The 15,052-nt window shown below is 41.5% G+C and overlaps 2 protein-coding genes across 5 annotated transcripts; one reads left to right on the forward strand and one right to left on the reverse strand.

Annotated features, from left to right (window-relative positions):
- Positions 1–31: 31 nt before the first annotated feature.
- On the reverse strand, positions 32–10,526 carry pmelb (premelanosome protein b). Of its 3 annotated transcripts, none has more exons than XM_086026084.1 (13): positions 10,142–10,526; positions 6,554–6,635; positions 5,400–5,495; positions 5,015–5,161; positions 4,646–4,774; positions 4,351–4,512; positions 3,366–3,698; positions 3,056–3,274; positions 2,548–2,688; positions 2,350–2,452; positions 1,838–2,043; positions 1,671–1,761; positions 32–433 (listed from the first exon to the last, which is right to left on the reverse strand). In XM_086026084.1, exons 2-13 carry the CDS (start codon positions 6,612–6,614, stop codon positions 277–279), a joined length of 1,845 nt encoding a protein of 614 aa, XP_085882210.1. In that variant the 5' UTR covers positions 6,615–6,635; positions 10,142–10,526; the 3' UTR covers positions 32–276. The 3 variants fall into 3 exon arrangements, with proteins under 3 accessions (XP_085882210.1, XP_085882217.1, XP_085882203.1); XM_086026091.1 differs by having other exon boundaries at positions 2,548–2,685; positions 6,554–6,721; XM_086026077.1 differs by having other exon boundaries at positions 6,554–6,721.
- coq10a (coenzyme Q10A) lies at positions 9,794–14,887 on the forward strand. Of its 2 annotated transcripts, XM_086026108.1 has the most exons (6): positions 9,794–9,978; positions 10,226–10,395; positions 11,902–12,051; positions 12,328–12,520; positions 12,945–13,046; positions 13,135–14,887. In XM_086026108.1, exons 2-6 carry the CDS (start codon positions 10,259–10,261, stop codon positions 13,300–13,302), a joined length of 750 nt encoding a protein of 249 aa, XP_085882234.1. In that variant the 5' UTR covers positions 9,794–9,978; positions 10,226–10,258; the 3' UTR covers positions 13,303–14,887. The 2 variants fall into 2 exon arrangements, with proteins under 2 accessions (XP_085882234.1, XP_085882227.1); XM_086026101.1 differs by having other exon boundaries at positions 9,794–10,395.
- The last annotated feature ends 165 nt before the right edge of the window (positions 14,888–15,052 follow it).

The following is a 15,052-nucleotide window of genomic DNA, read 5'->3' on the forward strand; positions in this document are numbered from 1 at the left end:
TTGTTAATGTTTAAAGAAAGGAGGACATAAATGCTCTGAGCAAAGTTTAATGAAAAAAAAAACCCACAAAGGCAGTAGTGATTCAGTGCTTTGATTTGATTTCCAACCTGTCTTTATCAAGGACAAAAATCTGGTATAATTCAGCGGCATATTTTGATTCACAAGAAGCTGATACACGTGTCTAATCTTATAAAAAGATATCTTTTTTAAAAAAAAGTATAAAAAGGGAAGAGGTGCGAAGAAGCTGCGACGTGAAGATGCCGTATGGGGCCTCCTTCACACTAGTCTGTCCTGCAGCAGGGGACGTTGATCGACCACTCGTTGCCTGTTGAGCAACTTCCACAGCAGTGACATTGTGGAACCGCTGTGACGCCAGCCAGCCTGAGGGCCCCCCTTGATCTCGTCCTTCAGCTGGGGGTAGGACTTGAGGCGCCTGTTGAGTGATGCACACATCTCACTGTAAAATTCGGTGTATTGAAGTGAATCTACTAAATTTAAGAAAAATCTAATGTTTTTTTTCCCCATACATAAATTGCTCTGGTTTACGAACCACCTTCAGCCAAGCGGTGGCAGTAGTGAGCGTGAGTTCATTTATTTAGGAAGACAGACATGAAAATCATACTTTTCCATTGTGGTCATGTACACCATGTTCATATAAAAAACAAATTGTATTGTAACCTTTGTAACCTCCGTGTACAAGAGAACAGTTTCAATCCAAGAGTAACAAGGGCACAAAACCATCAGATTTATAACTCTCGAGTGGCTTGCGCTGCAGATTTATTTTAAATAGGGAAAATTAGACAGATTGTTTTACAGTATCATTATTCAACTAAGTGCATATTTGTGGACCTCTGTACCATATAGTAAAACGAGTACATTTTAATTTCCTACATTTCCCTTTTAGATGCAACCAATATCTAGTATTTTATAGGTGAGAGGATACTGTAGCGTTTAAGAAGATTTATGTAGAAGTTGAATTACCAATTCAAGCATTTTACTGAGGTAAAAGTGTCAAATTAATGGTTTCAAAACTACAGTACCATGTCCTCCAAAAATGTTTTCTTCAGGCCATATGGACTATAATAGTATGTTAAAATAATACATTGAAGTATACCTGTTTCAGCTGCATATGTCCACTGAAAACGATCACATTTTCTATGCATACAATGCCAATAAATCATTATTATTGATTATTAACCTTACTTTGTAAGCGTAAGGAGTGGAAAGTACAGTTGTATTTGCGTGTAAATTTAAAGAATAGAGGAAAAAGGTTCGGAACTTTGAAAGGGTACACCCTGCTGGACTGCTTCAATATTGCAGTTTTGAGGAACTGCTGACTGTGCTGGTTTGTGTAGGACTACGAAATTTGAGTTGAAATATTAGGAGGATACATTTGTAATTTTGAGTAGTAGAACAGTAATTCAATGAGAAAAAAATAGTATTACAAGAATAAAGATGTAACCACTTTTGTTTTGAAAACTTTTGAAGTACCCTGGATGGATAGATGGATGGATGGATAGCTAGATAGCTAGCTGGATGGATGGATGGATGGATGATAGATAGCTAGCTAGCTGGATGGACGGATGGATAGATAGATAGCTAGCTAGCTGGCTAGCTAGCTATACATCCATCCAGCCAGCCATCTAGATAGCTAGATAGATAAGACATACTTGTAAGAAAATGCCACTACTCCAAGAGACAAAGCGAGGAGCATGACACCCAGCACTGTGGTGATGATGCTGGAAGAGGACAGCCCCAAGCCTGAAACAAACAAAGGCTTTGTCTGTAAGCAAGATAAAAGGCATAAAAGAGTGACACTGAGCATAGCTATCCTTACCCATGTCAATGTTGACTTTGGCACTGGTGACGGCCAAGCTGACGTCGTTGGCCATGGATACGTTGATGCAATAGACGCCTGAGTTGTTGAAAAAATGATGCAACACCATTTGGCACTCTTTGGAGGGCTCCACCATGTTGCATGTGGTGTGAATGGGCTTCAAGCACTCTGCATCCAGAATCATGCTGCACACCTGTTTGGGGAAGCTGAGTGAGCAGGAGAGACATCCTCAGTAATGAATTCAAATTCAAAGATCAAATGCATGCAGGAAGTTATGTGAAGTGGATTATAATCATATGCATCACTTGCTATGGAATTAAATTAGACTGATTCACTGCTTTTGTTTTACAGTCGTAACACAGTGGTGTAAGTGGTTCGTGCGTCCCCGTTCTGAGGTTAAAAAAAAAAAAAATAAATAAATACAAATCAAAGGACGACCAGTGCTCTGAAACGAACTGATTAGGCTCCATTGAAGAATTAAGTTAAGAATTCATAGATGAGGGTGCATTCACCTTCCCTGGCAGGTTACAGTGACATCAATAGCCTTGTTGTTCATTCCTGGTGTTGCTATGATGCTATTGTCCATTTGTACAATTTCAACTTTCTTGACAGCCTCTGAAAAGCAAAGAGAATGTTAACTATTGACACTGAAAATCACTTTTGGGAGGTTTTCTTGGGGGAGTGTTAATACGTCATTACAAGGAACCCACCAACCACTTGAATGTCAGCGCAAAAGGAGCCATATCGATATGTCACACAGTCATCCTCAGTGGGTTTGTCCTTTGTTTCCCTCTTGGTGACGAGGACAACAGCCGCTTGGCCTGTTAGTAACAATGGTCGCTTTAAACCTGCTGAGGAGAAAACGGCACACAGGAATCATGTACGCGAGTCCTTCAAAAAAATAGGCAAACACAGAAGTTTTTTTGTGTCCAAATCATGAACATGTTCCTTCTTTAAGGCATTGTAACCCACACAAGTGTTTTCCAACTTTAATTGTACATTAGAAAAATCTCACAGCACACCACCAAACCCAAAATGTCACAACAAATAAATAAATAAATGAATACTTGATATTACAAAGCTATTATTGTTGTAAGAATGGCAGCACATGAATGCCGCAAATTTAAAACACTATTTTCTAAAGCCCCAGTCAATCATGAATGGAATCCTCATCACTTTTCTCCCATTTAGGGCACCAAAGTCTGCATCCATCTTTACCTTCCATCGCTGTCTTGCTGCTCGCCTCCTCGCTCAAAATGTTTGAGGTGGGGTCAGTGTGTGCCTCATAGTTGGTGGGGGAGGGAGTCTTGGCCACTGGTGCTCCTTCCTGGGCGGGCGGAGCTGTGGAGGTCTCGTCCTCACCATTGTCTTCTTCTGTATCTAAATGAATTGTGTTGGTCCTTAAACCAGTTGCTTTGCGAGAAGCCAGAGGGTGGACTGCGGGAGGGGGGGTCACATGTTGACAATTAGCTACGTCCACATTCAGAGGCTAATCATGTCATGTCATCATGAACACAAGACGGCATACCCAAGGTTTCTTGATCACTGGGCGGCGCGGGGGCCTTGGTTGTGGTATCCACTGGAGGGCTGCACGCCTTGTCAGGAATCACAGCCTGGACCACCACGCGGGGCTTGAACGAGCCGGAGCTCACATAAGTGTGAGTGACAGTCAGCTCCCTGGAAATGAGGGCCCCGCTGTCGTCCCCAAAGTCCCAGTTAAAGGTGATGTCGGCCTCGCTCAGGAACTGGCTGGGGTCATGCAGGCTGACGCTGAAGGCGATGGCTCTGTTCAGGACGAAGCTCATGTCGCCAGCGAGGATGTCGTCCACTTGATCCAGGGAGACAGCAAATGGGATTTGATCTGCACAAAGAAAAAGTTGTTGATAAATATTTCATTTTCCCCCCCACAGAGTTTTTTTTGTTTAAATACTTGTTGAAGGTTTATTTGGGGGAAAAAAAACCACAAAAACAATGTTTAAGCCTGTCCTCTTCCTGTCAGCCATCTTGGAAATTATATCAGTTATATTGGATACCCTTCAGAGGCAGAGAGCTGTAATTGAATTTCTAGCTTTGAGAACGCAAGCAGCAGTAAATATTTTCAAAAGGTTGCTGTTATTGTTGAAAATGCATATGGGGAAGCTGCGATAAGCATCGGGTGTCACGGAGGAACCAGATTTTAAATGTGGGTGTTTAAAAAAATTGGGAAGCCTTACTTTTTTCAACAAGGAACCATAATTGGTAACTTAAGTGGGTGTTACACGAACCACTATGTACCTTTATGCTTTAAATACCCTACCACTTTGATTTCTTTCAATCAGTGATAAAGAATAATGCCACCAATAAAGAACAGTTATTTTACCGATTCTAATCAGCCTTTAAAAAAAAAAACCTTCCTCCAAGTGGATCCATCATTATCATAAGTGCATTTCAAATAATGGCATAAGTGTACATTGACAATTCCGTCGTCTTCCTTTATGCAGGGTTCGTATCCAAAATCCATCTGAATTTCCTACCGGTGATGGAAAAGTGAGTGGAGGCGTAACCCAGAGGAATGAACTTCTCCTTGCTCCGGAAGTGGTAGATGACGATGTCCATAGTGTAGGAGCCAAGCGGAATGTCGGTCGTGTCGATGGTCAGGGTGGACGAGGGACCGTCTGCCACCTGCCAGTACTGACCTGCCCAGGGCACATAATTGTTGTTTTTTTTTAATCAAAATGTGAATAGGACAATTAAGTAACTTCCAAATACATCACTGATAACCCGCATGACTGCCAAATGTGAAATGCATTGTAAGAGGGCTTCAGTTACCCCAGGTCTTCCAGACAAAAACATAGTTGGGCTTTTTGTCCTTCTTGATTGGTGTGCCATCAGGGAAATCTGCTTCCCAGTCTGTCTTCTGATTTGGGAAAACTGTCTGGGATGCCAGATATTTGGTCCCTGGATGAGAATGCAACAAATCATTGAGAATATCATCTCTCAGCTGGAAATCACAGTTTCAAGTCAGCTTCTTGTATGTGGGTTGTGTGAGAAGTTTAGTAGTGGTTCTGGTCCAAGCCATATTTGTTTGTAATACAGACCAAAATGGTGTACCAAACAATTTTGACATTCCAGTACCAGCCTATGTTGTTTGAGCTCAGAGCGTATTCAGTACTGTGTGAATGCACGCGTTTGTGTTACCGTTAACAACGCAGTCTTGCGCCCAAACCACATCTCCATCAGCCTGTACTCTTTGATTGTGGGGGAATTCCAAGTCTATGGTGAAGGTCACTTTGGCTCCGGTCAGAGTTGGCGAGTCATTGGCGACATTGAATGTTACTTTTCCACCTGTTCAAAGAACACAGAAAACATGAAGCGCTAAAGTGTCTAAAAATCTATGTATGCATTTTCTCTACATCGATTATCCTCATTAGGATCACAGGTGCGCTTGATCCTATTAAGCAAAACACTCTGGACTGGTTCCCAGCCAATGAAAGGGCATGCGCCGTAAGAAATATTTCAAAATTACCATTTACGTAGCTCAAATACGATATTTGAATGAATATCAACGTGTTGAGATGCAAACCTTTCCAAGAGTCTGTGTATCGGAGGTCTCCATCTTTCCAGATTGGGTATAGCTTGGTGTTCCAGGATGGATAGCGAGTGAAGCGATTTTTGGACTCTAAAATGAATATTATTAAAAAAGAAGAAGAAAATTATGTAGTTTAACAATTGCTTTTTATTGGTGGAAATGAGGGGGGGGCGATGTTGTAGTCAATGGTGGAAATGCTAAGTCAAACACCTCATATACGATTTGGAATTTGAACAAAAGTTGAACCACTATCTTGGATGAATGCATAATTTTTGTCTAACGTCACCCAATATCACTGATATCTTTTTTTGGGGGGGGAAATACATAGAAGAATGTCTGACGGTGCTTGAATGTGCCCTCACATCCTTCAATCCTTCTCATGTGACCCTCAGCTGTGTGCGAGTTTAATGCAGATTAAAAAGTCACAGGGTTGAATTTGGATTAAAACAAACGAAAAGAAAATGTTTGTCTTATTTTAAAGCAGCAAACACAAGTGTCATCCACATGTAACTTTTACAGCATTATTTTTTTTAACCTACTAGCGTTTACATAAAAGTTCATGCCGAGACTACAGAGAATTTTTCTACCTGGTACATAGAGATTTAGTGCTTAGCAAAGATTTGTTTAACTTTCATTCATACATAATAATTGATCATTGAAAGGCCACAGAAATGAAGTCAAAAGACAAAAAATAAACATCATGTTTTGGATAAAGTTCTCATGTGAACACATAAAAATCTCTGCGGTATCATGGCTCATATTCCAAATATGCCAATGCCATCTTCCGCTGATGTGGACTACACAATATATTCAGCTTTTGACAAAATACATACAATTTAAGCCTATGTGTTCGAGGGTTCATCGTGTATATATTTGTTTATGGTTACAGTTAATTAACATTTGTATTCATTTATGAGCATTTCAATACATTAATTCATATTTGAATAGTATGTTACACTAGAAATTTGAAATCTTAATAAATCACTGGTAATTCACACTATTCTTTAACTGCATCAAAAGTATATAGGATCAAGTGTTAAAAATATTAGATTTCTCTATCTTTTCCATTTGCCTTATCTTTTTCAAAATCATAGTAACAACAATGGCTAAACTGGAAAAAAAAAAAAAAAAGCATCTTCTCTACTTACTGGCCTCAGAGTGCAAGGTGGCCACCAGCAACACCAGCAGCACAGCAGACGTCTGCATCATCTTCCTCCTTGTCAAGTATCCCTTTAGTGAGCAACCCGCAACAGGAAAGAGGCTTTATAAACTCACACATGTTTGAGCTGCGCGTGCGTCAGCAGACAAAGGAGGCCCTGCACACACGCACACACACAGAGTAAGGGGGGCACCTGGACTGATGCTGATTATGTAAAGTTTAAACACTCGTCTGGAATGAACATACAGTAATGAGAACACTTAAGAAATATGCACATGCATATCGATCATGTGTGCAAAGATTGAGGTCGTCCCCACGCATGAACTCTGTGACTGCTCTAGCCTGTTAAATCTCTGACCCTGTAACTTGTAACATGGCAAGAGGAAAATAATTTATTACTTTGTACCACTAAAAGGTCAAAGAAGAAGAAGCGCTAAATGTGGGCTCACTATTTGGCAAGCAGGAGGCCATTCTTGCTGTTCTAATCGAATGACTGAACTCTTTGAAAAAAACAAACCAGATGATAACCAAAACATTAACAACTTCTAAATTAAGACTCCCCTTTTTGTAATGTGTTCCTTGATGGTTAGGTTACTTTATTTAGCTACACAAGAGTTCAAAATAATAAAATAAGTAACCTCGGTGTGGTGAGGTGGAGCTCTGCATTAGATAAGATACAACCCTAGCAAACTACAAGCACAATAACAAATATATTGAGTTAAAACCTCAAAGCTGAGCATTAGTATGTATAAGGAGGCATGAAGGTTTGTCTCCTCCAACACAGTCTCAAGTGCGTGTAGGAAATACCAGGAGACAGGCCAGTACACTAGGAGATGAGAACTACTATTGTGCAAGATGAACCAGAGGACCCTCACAAATAGATCTCCATCTTTTGAGGATATTATTGTATGTATGTGTTCAAACAAGGCAACAAAGAGTGGCTTTAAGAGGAAACCTGCAACCAAATCATCAAATATCTTGAATTAGTGCAAATTCAAGAACCATGTGTTTTTTAAATGCCACACAAGTGCTCCCCTAAATCTCAAGTCACCTGACCCTTTTGGGGGCTAATTATTACACCTTGTGTGTAGATGGCAGTGCTATGTTAATGAACATCTGGTGTCAGATAAGCATGTCGCACAAAACCTTTTAAAAATTGGAAAACTGGAAATGTGCCCAAAATTATAGTATTAAACAAAAATGATTGGTTTGTATGTTACTAGAACAATGGGTCACACATGCAACGACAAGGCGGCGGTTTATTAAGAAAAAAAAAACTGGAGGAATGCAATGTTAAGGAGGATTATGGAACCACTTGTGACTCCCTAAATTCATCCGGCTTTGTCATTCTCAACCGGCAACTATAAAGTCACTTTGTTATAAGCATTTTTGTCTCCTTATCATGTGCACAACACTGACATGTAGCTGCTTTTTAATAACGCGACAAAAAAAAAAAAAGAAAGAAAATAAAGACAAATCTCGGCATTCATATCATGAGTTGCCGTGCTGAAGCAACCATTTCAGAGGACACTGATCAACTTCTGAATTCTTCGCAATTGAAAACTATCCGTTTGAGTGTCAAACTGTCACCGTCAGTAAATTCTTTATAACTGTACACGCTGTGTTTTTAAAAACATTTTAACATCATCAGCACCTGGCATACAATGCGGAAAGTACGTTAACCGCGGTTAGAAGGCAAAGTCAAATTGTTTATGCACCCCTTAAAGGGGACATGTTAAGGAAAGTAGACTTTTTAACTGTCATGTCTTGTATACAAATAGTTGGGTCTCTGGCGTGCCTGCTCACCCATTAAGCATGAAATTAAATAACCCAGTAAATGTTTAGCTGATATTTCGTTATGTGCATATTCCTGTAAATGTTTCTGGGTGTGGCTGTTCTGCACTTCTGCCTACATAATGCAGGGGTGTGGAAAAGTGGGGCCGAGGGAGTTGGAGCAGAGGTGGTTGCGGCCCCAAGCATCCACCTGACGCGGGTGGGGTGGGGACTTTCGCGAAAGTGTAGTAAATGCACAAAACATAGATTCATTAAGATTCAATGACTGGTTTGGTCTAGAACGTGTTCAGAAAATAGGCAAAAATGTTGATCATTGTTTTCCAAAGTAAAAGAAGATGCAAATGTCTGATTGTGAAAAAACCCTGAGATAATCAGATTGCTTTCATGGAGGACTATAATTTTAAGAATTTGGACAATATTAAATTAAACAAGGTATCTAAACAATCGAGCGATTATAAAAACTATTTATTAATTTTGTAATAGATTAGTCGTCGATTAATCGTTGCACCTCTAAGATACTGTTTAATGGCTATCTGCGCTAAGATGTAAATAAAGAAATAAAAGATTGATTCAAGAGAACAGAAGGTACACTTTAGTAAATTGAGGGTACAGATTATTATTGAATACTGTATTATTTTTCTCATAGCTTGGCAAAGTTTAGTGGAAAGTGTAACAGTCTTCTCTGGTCCGGTTATGTGTTTTTAATGATATCCTCCTGGCAAATGACACTGGAGACTATGTATGTCTTGTTTTGTTAGATTTGACTTCAGCATTCGATAAGGTGGACCACAGCATTCTTCTGGCTCGTTTGCGGCACCAAGTGGGCATCAGTGGAAGCGCTCCAAAATGGTTTGGATCCTATTTGGCTGGCAGGACTTTTTTCTGTAAGCCTACTAGGTTCCTCTGTGTTCCACTCTGCCCCTCTATCATGTGATGTTCCACAAGGTTCTGTATTGGGGCTCTTGCTGTTCTCATTGTATTTGCTACCCCTGGGTTCCATCCTTCGGAAACACGATGTTTCCTTTCACTGCTATGCAGATAACTGTCAAATATGTCCCGCTGTGCAAAAAAAGACGCTTTCTCCTTAAGACCGCTATTGTCCTGTATAGAGGACATCAAAGCGTGGATGTCACTAAATTTCGTAAATTTCAACGAAAAGAAAACAAAAGTTATGGTGTTCGTTTCCAGTGATTCTTCTATATCCTCACCCTGTTGACCTGGGTCCCCTGACATCATATCTAAAGCCAATAGTCTCAAACTAGTCTCTGTATGTTTTAATAAATCACAATACTGTAAAGTGCTATTTTTCTCATTTAGTGACATTTATTTTCAAGATGAGTTGAGGTATAGTGATTTGATTTCTGATTTCAAATTTGAGTCATCGACGTACCACCGAATCAAATCCCATTCATCTTTTCAGCTTCGGTCCTCCGCCACACTAGAGAGCAGCCTTTTGCATATCAGCCGGTTTGAGCTGACAAGCAGGACAAACAGAACAAGGTGTTTGTCCCACCGGCGTTTTAGTGAGCAGCAGAAGGTCGTCTGGAGCTGGCCGGTATTTGGCACCAAACGAACCCAATAGAGCCGACAACCCCACCTTAGTTTATGACCAGAGACGATGTGAGAGCGCGAATGATGTTTTCGCTTTATGTCGCGCTAATTTGGACTATTACGATACATCGCTAGCTGGCTAATGTTAGCTCGCGCTTAGCTAGCATCACTTGGGCTTGTTACGTCGCCAGCTAGTCATCGAATGCTTCATTTGGTGAACGACACGTCTTACCTCTGCGTGGGCTGAAAAGCGGACTCCTTTTTTCCCCCCTTCTTTTGTTTTTCCCCCCCGGTTGCTTCCGTGTATTCCACACAGGTTTTCTCATATTGACACCGAGTGGCTGTTTTGATGGCAGCCGCGACCACCGCCCGGAGGTTGCCCATGGGTGTGCGGACTTTTAGCGACTATCTCCAGGTTGCCATCGTGGGCTCTCCTCGGTCTTGCCGTCCGGCGGTGTCCCAAATGTGCACGCGACAAAATATTAGGTAAGAAACACACACACAACCATAGTGTGATTGTTAACTTGAACTGCAATACAACACTTGTCACTGTGTCTGGGAATCATGAGTAAATGGCGTCCTCGGTTTCGAGGTTAGAACGGCCCGCGATTAACTAGTTTGTGCAGGGACGTCACAATACGTTGTCGGTGGTGCACTAGAAGACACGCTCGGATTTTTGAATTGGATTGTTTTATATTTGTTTTTCATGCAAACATATCGCCTACTATACTAGTGACTAGTGTCACGTAGGACAGCTCACTACCTAGCCAGATGTATGAAAAAATACCATTTTAAATGTGGGGAAAAATGTATGCATACGTGCAAAGTACTTTTCATTATTCGTAATACAATACTCAATGCATGTATAACACATCCAGCCTTCAACAACAAAGGCTTTAACCTTAACCCTTCAAACAATTAAAAAAATAACCACATAACTGAGATTTTTTTCCCCTGCAAAGGGCTCTCGTGCATTAAAATAACCATTCAAGGACAGCACAAACGGTTGAACCGCAAACCGTCATTAATTTTTCATTTATGTTTATACAAGCATAATGTATACACGTCAATATATGTACATATACTATGTACATATAGTATGTATATACAGTATATTTATTCACTGTAAGCTTTTAAATGACATGTCATATTCTTGACCTATTAGCATTTCATGTCATCCATTGTTGATATTGACAATACATTTGCAATCAAGCAAATATGTACATTTAATTGATAGGCTGAACGTAATGTTGCTTGTCTGTGTGTGTGTATGTGCATACATGTGCCAGTTGAATGCCACGTCAAATTATACAAATTTTGAACAAAATGATTCACGCGCTACTTATTTTTGAGTGAAGTGTTAGAAATGCATCATAAGCTGTAGCTAGCTCTTTAAACTGGTGCTATAACACCGAATGCCTATCAGCAAGTTGCTCGGTCAGATTGGACATGTTCCCACCTTGAGCCACGGTTGTTTTAAAACAACGGGCTTTGTCATGTTGGTTGGCTTGCCATGGCTTTCGGCCATGTAGGCAAAAAAAGTTCTATATGACACTTAGCGCATCATGCTTTTCAACGAGGAGCGGAGGAGCAACGGGGGCTTCACGGCACCTCTTCCTCGAGCACACATGCCGAAGGTGCCACTTAAGGCGTTTCTCACGTCGGTGGAGAAGCAGGTGCCTTTGCGCGTATGTATAATTGCCTTTAAGACAGAGCTGGTGCCTTTTTCAAAACACCTGTGTCTCTAAGGACGGCGCTGGCCGAGATATTTCTAGTCCCATCTTAGCTTGTCGAGGTCAGCTACCAGGAGCTGAATTCCAACATCACATGTTGCAAGAGCACTCATCACGTATCAACAGAGAAAACGCCAGCAGCAGCCTGCCAACTTTGTGTGTCTGTGTGTGTCCTATTGTCACGCCGGGAGGCCGGAATTTACCCGTGGACACCTGTTGCCTTTTCCACACTCACAGGTTGTCTTTTGTCCCCCCGCAGACATTTGTCCTCGTGCGGCATTTTGATGACCAGGACTCCCAGAGTGCTTTGCCTCCACGACTGGGACACCATGGCGAGTGTTTCACAGAGCAGGAACTTCATCAGCCTCACTAACAAAAGGAAGGAGTACTCAGAACGCAGGATACTCGGGTAATGGCCGCTGCCGAGAAACTTGTGGTTTTGATCGCATCTGTTGTCATGTTAGCATTTGCGGTATCCTCTTTCAAAAAGTACCTGACCCACAGAGCACAATTGAAAATCCATGAAGCTCCTCAACAAACTTCAACATGGTTCTTTGTGGTATTATTTACAAGCAATCAATTAACCACGTCGATAAATGAATAAGAAATTTAACAAATACATATATTTAATGAACAAATTTTATGGGGAAGACCGTCTCGCTGAGCGTTTGGCCTCTAACGGCAGGTACTCCATGCTGGAGATGTACGACGTGGTGGCCAACGTGGACGACTACAAGCTGTTCGTTCCGTGGTGCAAGAAGTCTCAGACCGTGGCCAAGCGGGCGGGCCACTGCAAGGCCCAGCTGGAGGTGGGCTTCCCGCCCGTCGTCGAGCGCTACACGTCCATGATCAGCTGCGTGCGGCCTCACCTGGTCAAAGTGAGTTCCCGGCAAAGCTCTGGTTAGCCGAAACTAAAACAAAACTGCTTCATTTCGGTTGGTTGCTAGGCTTTATTTTGTTACATTGTATATTTCTGACTATATGTCGCCCCTTTTCTTTTTCTTGTTTTTTTTTAAAATATAGTTTGGCTGGTCCTGGAACTTATACTCACGTGCAAATATATATATTAAAATTAGAGCTCACGCTTGCACGCACAATCCCCGTCCCATAATCATGTTGATGTGTGAGCTATAATTTTAATATATAAAAGTCATACAAGTCGCAGAACCAGCCAAACTATGAAAAAAAATGCGGGACTTATTACCCGGAAATTGTGGTAGATTCATTTACAAAATCGTTGACGGTTTTTGAGAGCTGTAATAACCTTAGTTGTGTTGTTCTCCTGCTGCTGACTGCCTTCAGGCCGTGTGCACGGACGGGAAGCTGTTCAACCACCTGGAGACCATTTGGCGTTTCAGTCCCGGCATTCCCGGCTACCCTCGCACCTGCACTGTCGACTTTTCCGTAAGTCCCCGCTTTCTCTGTGCGACGTATGCCGAGACCGTTTTGCCATTTTCCCTGAGCACGCCCTCTCTCTCTCTTGCCTCTCCAGATATCCTTTGAGTTCCGCTCCCTGCTGCACTCGCAGCTGGCCACCATGTTCTTCGACGAGGTGGTCAAGCAGAACGTGGCCGCCTTCGAGCGGCGCGCTTGTAAGCTCTACGGCCCAGAGACTCGTATCCCGCGAGAGCTCATGTTCCACGAGGTCCACCAGACGTGATGTCCGGCCGCAAAACGCCCACCCTGCATGAAACTGCTGCTTAATCCCCGGCCGCCCGACCACGCCCCCGTCTACCTCTCCTGAGGGACATAGTCCAGCGAGTTCATGTACAAAACAAGTAACAAATACACCGTCAAAAAATATGCTTTTTATTTTTTTATTGTTTTTAAATGCGACAAATGATTCAGAAGGGGAGACAGTCCAATGTTTCGCTGCGACCTCCAAATAAACGACTCCACGTCCTTCACTTTGAATTCTTTTGAAACGCTACTCACAAAAAGTTGGGGGTATTAGCTGAAATTTCTGGATGAACGTTAAATGTTCCATAACTTACAGGTGAACTTCATTCAACCTTTGCAGAACTTTTGAATGCACATATCCAACCGTTGTTCGACAACTTGCTGTCCTGTAACAAGGAGCTGACCAACAAAATTCACAACAGGTGTTTTTATTTTGTTTTTATTTCCAAGGACACCCACTCTTAGGCCTTTCTGTGACTTTTCCAGTCTCCCTTTTGTAACTTACTGATGTCACCGGTGACACTCTAAACTCAATTTCGCTTTTATAAAGTTTATGGTACATTTTAGGTACATGCTGAAAATTTCCCCAATATTCCCAACTTTCTGTGAGTAGTCTGTGTGCTTTGCTGCATTGTAGTGAGCTTGGTGCTAAACACTTTAATTTATTTATGACTTATGTAAGTTTTTCTCCCCTATTTTTTTTTGATCGGGGCAGCAGATATAATGTGCCATGTTTGGGACAATAAGAGAGTGTTCACAGATTTGATTAAGGGGCAAAGATGTTTTCTTTCTGCACTTTGAACTTGCCTGTCATGTGTGACATTTGCATGTGTGGACAGATTTGGTAGTCCAGCAGTGTACCACCACACACTTTTGAGTCTGATAGCCAACGCTTTAGCTGATTAGTAATCAGGAGGATTACATGGGCAGCTGCTCATCACACCATCAACTATTTATTTTGCTCCATTTTTTTTCATCGCCTCAGCAAGTGCGAATTTGCGGATCCGCAGTTGCCGGATATACGAGGGTCCACTTTACAGTGTGCAAGTCCAGTTAATATTTAGATTGCCAATGTTACGCGGTAGCTGATCGCATGACAAGAATGCCCTTTAGTTGACAGCTTTGACACCAACATACTGTTGGGCTATGAAATGAATTTTTACAATTTTGTCTTTTATTTCTGCACATAAACGCATAGCTGTAACATTGATTGTAAAAAACATTAAGAGACTATTGTTACCAAAGGTCTATGAATTATATTTTTTGATTACTTCACCTTGGCCCATGCTAGAATAACATTGGCCTATTTGATGTGGCAAAATGAACCAATTGGCAGTGTTGGAGGTGAAGAATAAGTATTGCTTTGGTGGAGAATATTAAGTGTGGCTTTACTGCATTGGCGATCTCATGTTGTCGAGCTCTTATCTGCAGGGAGAACGCTCGCAAAGCAGGAAAATATTTCAAGCACCTGTTCGTTATTTGTGATGTCCTTATCTTGTACAAAGGCTGAAGTGCACCTTTGGAGGCGATACTGTAAATAAATAAAGTTCCTTATTTTCAGTGTGTGCAGCTTAAGAGTCGTCAATCCATCCATCCAGCCATGCTATTAATCCGAGAAAGAGAAAAAGTCACTTAAATTAGCCAGTTCCTCAATTATGTTAACTGTCTCAAGTTCCACCTTCTACTTGTGAACCAACGTAACCTGTTGAAATGTGAATTACAGACAGAAT

The sequence above is a fragment of the Filicampus tigris genome, chromosome 1, assembly GCF_054856515.1.
Source record: "Filicampus tigris isolate MCC_2025a chromosome 1, RoL_Ftig_1.0, whole genome shotgun sequence".
Taxonomy (NCBI): Eukaryota; Metazoa; Chordata; class Actinopteri; order Syngnathiformes; family Syngnathidae; genus Filicampus; species Filicampus tigris.